The sequence below is a fragment of the Mustela nigripes genome, chromosome 6 (assembly GCF_022355385.1).
Source record: "Mustela nigripes isolate SB6536 chromosome 6, MUSNIG.SB6536, whole genome shotgun sequence".
Classification (NCBI taxonomy): Eukaryota; Metazoa; Chordata; class Mammalia; order Carnivora; family Mustelidae; genus Mustela; species Mustela nigripes.
Genome location: NC_081562.1, coordinates 121,547,311 through 121,559,088, shown reverse-complemented (window position 1 = coordinate 121,559,088; position 11,778 = coordinate 121,547,311). Strand labels below are relative to the sequence as shown.

Here is an 11,778-nt window from a genome sequence, read left to right as displayed (position 1 = left end):
AGATAGCAATAAATCTGATTGACAAGGAAACTCTCCACATGAACAATATTCTAAAGGAGGAATAAGAGGTTTTATCTGGGAATTTCAGAACACTGAGAGAAATGATTGTTTAGGGTGGGCCTGATTTTGGCAATGATCCTTTAATATATTGAAAAAGTGGGATAAAATTTTTATTTTTACTTGTTTGTAACCACAAGTTGGCTCCCTTTTCTTTTTTTTTTGCTTTTGTGTTTCTTTTTTTTTTTTTTCTTTTTTTTTTTTTTTTTTTACGTTTTTTAAAGATTACAAGCTGTTTAGGGACATTTGGTTATAACTTTCCCTCAAATACGAGCTCATAGACTATAAGGCTAGAGTTACGGTATTAAATAAGAATTTGTAGGTAGAATAAGTTTTATAATATGCATCGCATATGCATGGGATTAATTGGTTTAAATGGTTGAAATCTCAGCCCAAGGGAAAGTAGTTTCTCTGGGGGTTTTGTAAGTGAAAGGGCACTGGGCAACTTAAACTGGGTTACACCACGAGAAATCAGATGTAAAGTGGTCTTTGCTAGGAGTTCCCTGTCTGGTCCAAGGGTATGAGCTGGCAGAGAATATAGGCAGGAGGAGAAGGAGGCTAAGAATGTCAGCTGTGCTGAGAGTTGAACTCTCCTGGAAATGATATTTTGAAGTGAGGGGAGTACTGAGGTTGTGTTTGAGGAAGGAGAAGGAAGAGATCAGTGTGCCTAAGCGTGCCTAAAGCAGAAGCAAAAAGTAGAAGCCAATTCCACTCACTTTTCAGCTCTGACCTAACTGTTAACATATTCTGGTTTAGCAAACTGTCTTTGGCCTAGAAAGGACAAATGAAGGGGAGACAAGATGGCGGGGAAGTAGGAGGAGGCGCCCTTTCATCCTGTACCCTAAAGTGAGCTGATTACCTTCCAAAGAACTCTGATCACCCACGAAATCAGCCTGAGATCAGAATTACACACGTCTGGATCTCTACCGGAGCAGAAGACACCAGTGGGCAGGTAAAGTGGAGTGGGAAAGTCAGACTAACATCGGAAGATAAACAAAAGGGGGAAGGAGCCACCAGAGGCGACCCTTTGGAAAGTAATATCCCAATATGAGAGTGCCCTGCATCTGAGGACCAGCATTAACTCGGAAGTCTGGTAGAAAGCACTCAAAAAGAGCAAAGGATCACCAGGAGGGGATGGGGGGGGAATTGTGGGAATCAGGGTGTTAGAGACAGGGGCTTAAGTCCCCACACCCAGGACAGCCACCCCTGGCGCAGAGCCAGAGAGAGTGCGGCAGAGGAACCTGGTCTTGGTCCACGAACCATTAGCGTGCCTGAGAGTGCATGGGGCCCAGGTCCTGTGAGGGGCTGGGGGCCTCACCAGCCAACAGAAGCACCACCTTTTTGCAGTCCCCACGCAAGTTCCCTGCCCTGCTATCAGAGTCCAAGTCATGCCCCACACCCTCCCCTGAGAAAGGTGCGCACAGGCGCCAGCCCAGTGCTCTCAGACCCCGAAAGACCAGGCACTCCCAGCCCCAGCTGGGGCCAGCGGGAAAATCTCAGTGTGTGATCACTGCTTGGAACTTCTCTGGCAGTCTCAGCTGCCCAGATAGCCTCCTCTGCCATGGTTTTGGGTACAAGCAAAAAATCCTGTCTCCCCAGGGACCGCCACTGGGAACCTGTTCTGCCTGCAGCCAAGGGGGGATTTATTTGGGCTCTGCAGCCAGACTGAGGTTTCTCTCTGAGAGGGAGGTCAGGGTGCAGTTTGCTTTCCTCTAAACCTACAAAAACCATCAAAAGCGGTCAAGGTGAGAGAGAAAACAAAAGTGAACAAACATAAAAACATCCAGAGAACAAAAGCCTGAAAAAAACAGTTTCCTCGGAGACCATTGTCTTGAGGGGGGTGGGAGGACTTAACTAGGACAACTTTTATTTTTAATTCATTCCCACTATTCTGGCTCATTTTTTAAAATATAGATAATTTTTAACCTATTTACCAGCACAGTGAGATGTCCAGTACATCAAATTCCATAATAACCTTCTAACCTGAACTTTTTGATACATACACCTGTGTTTTCCTTTTGCATTTCTATTTTTTTAATTTTTTTCAAATTTTAGTTTAGTTTAGTCTAGTTTATTCCTTTTTTTATTTTTATTTTCTTCTTTTTAATTTATTTTTTATTTATTTTCAGCATAACAGTATTCATTATTTTGGCACCACACCCAGTGCTCCATGCAATCCAAGCCCTCTATAATACCCACCACCTGGTACCCCAACCTCCCACACCTGCCCCTTCAAAACCCTCAGATTGTTTTTCAGAGTCCATAGTCTCCCATGGTTCACCTCCCCTTCCAACTTCCCCCAAATGCCCTCTCCTCTCCATCTCCCCATGTCCTCCATGCTATTTGTTATGCTCCACAAATAAGTGAAACCATATGATAATGGACTCTCTCTGCTTGACCTATTTCACTCAGCATAATCTCTTCCAGTCCCATCCATGTTGCTACAAAAGTTGGGTATTTTCTAATATTCATATAGAGTTAAACTTTAAGGTAATCCCCTTTCCCCAATCCCCTTTACCCCTATAGGTAAACCAATTTTTAATCCCCCTTTATTTTAGGTAGTTGAGTCCTTTAACAAAGATATAAAGATACATCCAGGAAGAATCAAAACAACCTTCCTTGCCCACACTGAGAATTTATAACCACTCTCCCATCTTTTTCTTCAACCAGTGTTTCTGTGTTTTTGTGTTTGTCCTAATAGTATATAAATCTTACATTTGGGGTTCTTTTTGACGAAGTACTTCATTTATTTGCTTATATATATTTTTTTCTCTTGTCATATACTTTTATCAGTCTTTTTGTTTGTCTGGTTTTCTTTGTATACTTCATAAATCAGCTTGGGGCCCATTTGGGCTGAACCTTCTCTTTTATCTTCCCTTTCTTTCCTCTCTCTCTCTCTCCCTCTTTTTCTTTTTCTTTTCTTTTTTCTCTCATTTGGGTGGGGAACCCTGATTTCTCAGCAGCATTCCAGGGTGCACCTTGACTCACCACGGTTGATACATCCAGCTACATCCGTTCAGCCATCTCTCACCAAAATGACTAGGAGGAGGAATGCCCACAGAAGAAAAATACAGAGAATGGACCTTCTGCAACAGAACCAATGGCTATCAACATAGACAATATATCAGAAAGAGAATTCAGGCTAACAATTATCCAGGCAATAGCTAGGTTGGAGAAAGCCATGAATGACCAAATGGAATTGATTAGGGCTGAACTGAAAGCGACCAGATCATATTTTCAATGTTAGGGAAGAGCTAAAAGCTACCAGGGATGAGCTTCACAATACGCTCAATGAGTTCCAATCTAATCTAAATTCTCTCAAAGCTAGGGTAACTGAGACAGAAGATAGAATTAATGATCTGAGGACAAACAGATAGAGAGAAAGGATCAAGAGGAAGCCTGGAACAAGCAGCTTAGAAGCCACGAAAACAGAATCAGGGAAATAAATGATGCCATGAAACATTCCAACGTCAGAATTATTGGAATCCCTGAAGGGGAGGAGAAAGAAAGAAGTCTAGAAGATACAGTGGAAGAAGTTCTTCATGAACATTTTCCCAATTGTGTGAATGGAACCAGCATTCATGTCCTAGAGGCTGAATGGTCTCCACCCAAGACTATAGATTCCAGAAAAACATCAAGGCACCTGATAGTCAAATTGAGGAATCATAATTGTAGATATAATCTCTTGAGGGCCGCTAGGTCAAAGAGGCTCCTTGCTTACAGAGGAAAGCCCATCAGGATAACGTCAGACCTGTCCACAGACTCCTGGAAAACCAGTAAGGGCTGGCAAGATATATTCAGGGCACGGAGTGAGAAGAACATGCAGCCAAGAATACTTTATCCAGCAAGACTGACATTCAAAATAGATGCAGAGATAAAGAGTTTCCAAGACTGGCAAGGCTTAAAAGACTATGCAACCACCAAGCTGACACTGCAGGAAATATTAAAGGGGGTTCTATAAAAGAGGAATGATCCTAAGAATAGCATTGAACAGAAATATAGAGACAATCTACAGAAAGAAAGACTTCAAAGGTAACACAATGTCAATAAAAACATATCTATCAATAATCACTCTCAATGTGAATGGCCTAAATGTGCCCATAAAATGGCACAGGGTTGCAGATTGGATAAAATGACAGGACCCATCCATATGTTGTCTACAAGAGACCCATTTTGAACGTAAAGATACACCCAGACTAAAAGGGAAGGGATGGAGAAGCATCTTTCATGCCAATGGGCCTCAAAAGAAGGCAGGGTAGCGATTCTCATATCAGATAAATTAGATTTTAAACTAAGACTGTAGTCAGAGATACAGAAGGACACTATATAATTCTTAAATGGACTACCCACCAAGATGATCTAACAATTGTAAATATCTATGCCCCCAATACGGGAGCAGCCAATTACATAAGAAAATTGTTAATCAAGATAATGAGTCATATTGATAGGAATACACTAGTAGTAGAAGACCTTAACATGCCTCTCTCATAAAGAGAGATCATCGAGCAGAAAATCAATAAAGAAACAAGAGCACTGAATGACACATTGAACCAGATAGACCTCATAGATATATACAGAACTTTCCACCCTAAAACAACAGAATACTCATTCTTCTCAAGTGCACATGGAACTTTCTCCAGAATAGACCACGTACTGGGTCACAAATCAGGACTCAACTGATACCAAAGGACTGAGATTATTCCCTTCATATTCTCAGATCACAATGCTTTGAAACTGGAGCTCAATCCCAAGGAAAAGTTCAGAATGAACACAAACACCTTGAAGCTAAAGAGCACCTTGCTTAAGAATGCTTGGATCAACGTGGAGAAGAAGACTTGAAACAATTTATGGAAACCAATGAGAATGAAGACACTTCGGTCCAAAAGCTATGGGATACAGCAAAGCTGGTCCATATAATATGGACCATATGGTCCATATATATATTATGTATCCCATACATACATATATGTATGGGAAATACATAGCCATCCAAGCCTCCCGCAAAAAAATTGAAAAATCCAGAACACAGCAGCTATCTCTACACCTTAAAGAACTGGAGAATCAACAACAAATCAAACCAACTTCACACATAAGAAGGGAAATCATCAAGATTAGAGCTGAGATCAATGCGGTAGAAACCACAGATACAGTAGAACGTATCAATGAAACTTGAAGCTTGGTTTTTGAAAGAATCAATAAGATCGATAAACCATTGGCCACACTAATCCAAAAGAAAAGAGAGAAAGCCCAAATTCATAAAATTATGAATAAAAGGGGAGAGATAACAACAAACACCAAGGAAGTAGAAACAATCATCAGAAGTTATTATCAACAGTTATATGCCAATAAGCTAAGCAACCTAGATGAAATGGATGCATTCCTGGAAAACTGTAAACTCCCAAAATTGAACCAGGAAGAAATCAAAACCTGAATAGACCAATATCTAGTAATGAGATTGAAGCAGTGATCAAAAACCTCCCCAAAAGCAAGAGCCCAGGACCTGATGAATTCCCTGGGGAATTCTACCAAACGTTCAAAGAAGAAATAACACCTATTCTCCTGAAGCTGTTTCTAAAATGTGAAGCAGAAGGAAAACTTCCAGACTCTTTCTATGAAGCCAGCATTACCTTGATCCCCAAACCTGGCAAAGACCCTACCAAAAAGGAGAATTTCAGACCAATGTCACTGATAAATATGGATGCTAAGATTCTCAACAAGATCCTAGCAAACAGGATCCAACAGCACATTAAAAAGATTATCCACCATGACCAGGTGGGATTCATTCCTCGGCAACAAGGATGGTTCAACATTCACAAATCAATCAATGTGATAGAACAAATTAATAAGAGAAAAGAGAAGAACCACACGGTCCTCTCAATTGATGCAGAAAAAGCATTTGACAAAATCCAGCATCCGTTCCTGATTAAAAGACTCCAAGTATAAAGATAGACGGAATATTCCTGAACTTCATAAAATATATCTATGAAAGACCCATAGCAAATATCATCCTCAATGGGAAAAAGCTTGCAGCCTTCCTTTTGAGATCAGGAACACGACAAGGAGGCCCACTCTCACCACTCATGTTCAACATAATATTAGAAGTCCTAGCAACAGCAATCAGACAACAAAGAGAAATAAAAGGTATCCAAATTGGTAATGAAGAAGTCAAACTCTATCTCTTCGCAGATGACACGATACTTTTTATGGAAAACCCAAAAGACTCCACCCCCAAACTACTAGAACTCATACAGCAATTCAGCAACATGGCAGGGTACAAAGTCAATGTACCAGAAATCAGTGGCTTTCTTATACACTAACAATGAAAACACAGAAAGGGAAATTAGAGAAGCAATTCTATTTACTATAGCACCAAGAACCATAAGATTCCTGGGAATAAACCTAACCAAAGAAGTAAAGGATCTGTACTCAGGGAACTACAGAACACTCATGAAAGAAATAGAAGAAGACATAAAAAGATGAAAGACCATTCCATGCTCTTGGATCAGAAGAATAAACATTGTTAAAATGTCTATACTGCCTAGAGCAATCTATACTTTTAATGCCATTCCGATCAAAATTCCATCAGTATTTTTCAAAGAGCTGGAGCAAATAATCCAAAAATTTGTATGGAATCAGAAGAGACCACGAATCGCTAAGGAAATGTTGAAAAACAAAAATAAAACTGGGGGCATTATGTTACCTGATTTCAAGCATTACTACAAAGCTGTGGTCACCAAGACAGCATGGTACTGGCATAAAAACAGACACATAGACCAGTGGAACAGAGTAGAGAGCCCAGATATAGACCCTCAACTCTATGGTCAATTAATCTTTAACAAAACAGGAAAAAATATCCAGTGGAAAAAAGACAGTCTCTTCAATAAATGGTGCTGGGAAAACTGGGCAGCTATATGTAGAAGAATGAAACTCAACCACTCTCCTACACCGTACACAAAGATAAACTTGAAATGGATAAAACACCTCGACATGAGACAGGATTCCAACAGAACCCTAGAGGAGAACATAGGCAGTAACCTCTTCGATATCAGCCAGAGCAACTTCTTTCAAGATATGTCTCTAAAGGCAAAGGAAACAAAAGCAAAGATGAACATTTGGGACTTCATCAAGATCAAAAGCTTCTGCACAGCAAAGGAAACAATCAACAAAACAAAGAGGCAACCCATAGAATAGGAGAAGATATTTGAAAATGAGAGTAAAGACAGAAGGTTGATATCCAGGATCTATAAAGAACTCCTCAAACTCAACAGACACAAAACAGACAATCATATAAAAAAATGGGCAGAAGATATGAACAGACCCTTCTCCAAGGAAGACATACAAATGGCTATCAGACACATGAAAAAATGTTCATCATCACTAGCCATCAGGGAGATGCAAATTAAAACCACATTGAGATACTACCTTACCCCAGTTAGAATGGCCAAAATTAACAAGACAGGAAACAACATATGTTGGAGTTGATGTGGAGAAAGGGGAACCCTCTTACACTGTTGGTGGGAATGCAAGTTGGTGAAGCCTCTTTGGAGAAGAGTGTGGAGATTCCTCAAGAAATTAAAAATAGAACTTCCCTATAACCCTGCAATTGCACTACTGGGTATTTACCCCAAAGATACAGATGTAGTGAAAAGAAGGGCCATCTGTACCCCAATGTTTATAGCAGCAATGGCCACAGTCGCCAAACTGTGGAAAGAACCAAGATGCCCTTCAACAGATGAATGGATAAGGAAGATGTGGTCCATATACACTATGGAGTATTATGCCTCTATCAGAAAGGATGAATACCCAATTTTTTGGCAACATGGACGGGACTGGAAGAGATTATTCTGAGTGAAATAAGTCAAGCAGAGAAAGTCAATTATCATATGGTTTCACTTAGCTGTGGAGCATAACAAATAGCATGGAGGACAAGGGGAGTTAGAGAGGAGAAGGGAGTTGAGGGAAATTGGAAGGAGAGGTGAACCATGAGAGACTATGGACTCTGAAAAACAATCTGAGGGTTTTTTAGAGGCAGGGGGTGGGAGGTTGTGGGAACCAGGTGGTGGGTATTAGAGAGGGCATGGATTGCATGTAGCACTGGGAGTGGTGCAAAACCAATGAATATTGTTATGCTGAAAAAAAATAAATAAAAAAAAATTTTTTAAGACAAATAAAGGGAACCAATGGGGAACCAGCCACCTTCCTGTCATAAATGCTGTTGTAAGGCTATTGTCTAGCTATAGTTCTAAGACCTTCCTGTCCTCACTGTCCTCACTGTCCCTTCAAACCCTGTTTTCCTTCTCTTCATCAGTCCAATTCCTTTTGGTTATAAGTAGTAGAAACCCAGTGCAAAGTAACTTAAACACAAGGGAATTTATCCACACATAGAGTTAAAAGTTCAGGGTTTGAATAACTTCAAACAGCTGCATGTAGATGTTCCACTGTTGGTTCTGTTGTTGTTGTTGTTGTTTCCCCCCTGTTGTCTTTATTCTTCCTCACATCTGTCCAGGTTGCAGGAAAGACTGCCCCAGCTACACTAGACATTCATGATTTTCATAGCCATCAATCTCAGAAGCCATTAGTTTCTCTCCCAGTATTCCTACAAAGACCCTCATTGATGGGCCTGGGTTGTTTATCCACTTGATATAAGAATTATATGGACCACACAAGGTGCAATACTCAAAAGAAAAGGTTTATGGACAGATTTTAAATGTAAGCCATGTCCATTATATCTTCCTAAGAAAATATCTGGATAGTAACATGGCCCCAGGCCAATGTTCCCAATGTAGTAAGAACTAATCTACTAAATGCAGGGAAAATTCACAGCTTATAATTATGGATAAGGACTAGATCTAAGTTTGGAGATCTTCAACCTAGGAGGAAAGTCTCTTAGAATTAAAGGTTTGATCTGTTGTTACCCTCCAGTATTTCCTGTTCTTTTTAGCCATTTACTTATATGGGTAAGCATAATGGTGGGCAGGTTGACTTGAGAAGAATTTCTGGTCTCAGAGTCTCCTGAACTAAAATCAGTCTTTTTCCCTCTCCCTCCTTCTATCCCTCCCTCTGTACCTTCCCACTCCATCACCAAATATGATTGGATTTCCTTTGACCCATTGTATGTAGGACTTGTTTGGAATCCTGAAATGAGACATCCAACAGAAATCTTGGGACTAAAATTTTTGTGTTCAAAGCGGGGAATTGGAGATGTTTCCTTATACTGATTGTGGTCATGTAATTGAATACTGAAATCTCTAGATGTGGTTACTTTCATTAATTTCCATCTCACAAAGATAGTAAGTGTTCTGTAGTGAGTGCCTGGGAAGATGGCTCTTGCCAAATCTGGAGAATATAAGAAAAGAAGAGTTCTTCTGGGTAAACGTTCTTGGTACCAGGTATTAGAAGCTTTTGTAGAGCTCAAAAGCATACTAAGAAATTTAATTATATACTCATATATTTTAGGTTAAGTTTATTTTATAAAGGGTCAGCCCATTATATTAGCATGATGACTGTGCTTTTCTTATGGAAAATTTGGAAACAGACTAATAATAAAATGCCCCCCTGCCTCGCACTATGAAAACTAGATTGATTTAGTTTGAGAGAGTTGATCATAGTCTTACAATGACAGTTTCAACACTATTTTACACAGCATTCTCAGAGTATTTAACATTTACTTTGAAAGCAAAGCTGTGGAAATAAAGGCTCTGACTGAATAGTTATGAATGAAAAACCAGGTAAGAAGCTTGACATTAAGGAATAATTTGTATCCTGTTAATTGTCCTATGGGTCTTAAGGAAATGAGATAAACAATAATCCATTCTTAGTGAGCTAATGAGGCACAACATCTGAAAAGTTGGCACATATATTGGAAGTTCCTTGATGATGAATGATGTCAAACATCTTTTCAAGTAGCTATTGGCCATCTGTATGTCTTCTTTGGAAAAATGTCTATTCAGAGCCTCTACTCATTGTAAAATCAGACTGTGTTTTGTTTTGTTTGGCTATTGAGTTGTATGAGATCTTCATGTATTTTTTTTTATTTTTATTTTTTTCAGTATAACAGTATTCATTGTTTTTATACCACACCCAGCGCTCCATGCAACCCATGCCTTCTCTAATACCCATCACCTGGTTCCCCCAACCTCCCACCCCCCCACCCCTTCAAAACCCTCAGATTGTTTTTCAGAGTCCATAGTCTTTCATGATTCACCTCCCCTTCCAATTTCCCTTAACTCCCTTCTCCTCTCTAACTCCCCTTGTCCTCCATGCTATTTGTTATGCTCCACAACTAAGTGAAACCGTATGATAATTGACTCTCTTTGCTTGATTTATTTCACTCAGCATAATCTCTTCTAGTCCTGTCCGTGTTGCTACAAAAGTTGGGTATTCATCCTTTCTGATGGAGGCATAATACTCCATAGTGTATATGGACCGCATCTTCCTTATCCATTCATCTGTTGAAGGGCATCTTGGTTCTTTCCACAGTTTGGCGACTGTGGCCATTGCTGCTATAAACATTGGGGTAGAGATGGCCCTTTTTTTTTTTTTTTTTTTTTTTTTTTTTTTTTTATAGATGCCCTTTCTTTTTACTACTTTTTTTTCTTTGGGGTAAATACCTAGTAGTGCAATTGCAGGGTCATAGGTAAGCTTTGATATCTGCTCTACTCCAAGTCCTGTTTCTATGTTCCCTTTTCATTGACTGGCACCACCATTCATTTGGACAGGTTATTTTATTTCTCATCCTATCGACCACTGAATTCTGAAATTTTTACCTTCAAAACATCTTTTAAATTCTTCTGTCAGTTTCCACCATAGTCTGAACAACATTTTTTTTAAAAAGTGGAATACTGCATTATTAGCCTTAAAAATGGCTTTCTTGTATACAATCCAACCTTCACCCTGGCAGAATAACCCTTTCAAATATGAATCTGTTGATATCACAGCTTAGACAAGACACTTCAGAAATTCCCCTTTACATTGAAGATAAAGACTCTATTTCTAAACATAAGTTGCCAGTGCCTGTATGATCTGGCCCCTCCCTTAGACTCTGGTTTTCATGTGCACCACCTCCCTCATTCCTCTATGCTCCGACCTCTCTAGCCATGTTCTCTCTTGCCACAGAGTCTTCTCACATGAGGCCCCTTCTGTCTGGATCACTCTTCTACCTCTCCACTACTTACCAGGCAGACTCCTAACTTCCCGCAGTATAAGCTCAAGCTTTAGCTTCTCAAGTCTGCCTTCGTGGACCTGCCTTGCAGCTCTTTCTTGGTGCTTATCACTGATAATTTTACATTTGCTTCTATTGTTATTGTTAGCCAATAATGCCTGTCTTTCTTATTGGACTAAAGCTCTACAAGGTCACGATTTATGTCTGGCAATCATTAATTCCGTAGACCCAGGCAAGAGAATGTAGTAGGAGCTCAATAAATAGCTGTTAGATGAAAGATTGCTTATATTGCTTTACAACTTACTTTTCTATCTAAAAGAAAGCAGTGTGTGATTACTGTTAGGTTTGGGCTGTCTTGAGCATTGTTGTGAAGTGGCCAGCAGTACCTTCAATGGCGTACATGAAAGGGATGTTGCAGGCTACTGTGTATGTTCTTCTAGAGGAGATTGTGGATAGAGTAGCCCAATTTCTCAGAAGAAATAGATGTTGCTCCCACCTTATTTCCTCTCTAGCCACGTAAAAAGCAGACTAAATGGAGCAAGTTAATTTAGCACAGTTTC

The 11,778-nt window shown here is 39.8% G+C and overlaps 1 protein-coding gene across 1 annotated transcript in view; it reads right to left on the bottom strand.

The window, feature by feature from the left end:
* Nucleotides 1-787: 787 nt before the first annotated feature.
* Nucleotides 788-11,778, bottom strand: part of LOC132020410 (patched domain-containing protein 3) — a 54,707-nt gene continuing 43,716 nt past the window's right edge. Inside the window, exon 6 of the mRNA XM_059404556.1 lies at nucleotides 788-828. Within this exon, the coding sequence (XP_059260539.1) occupies nucleotides 788-828 (41 nt within the window). The remainder of the gene's footprint in view (nucleotides 829-11,778) is intronic.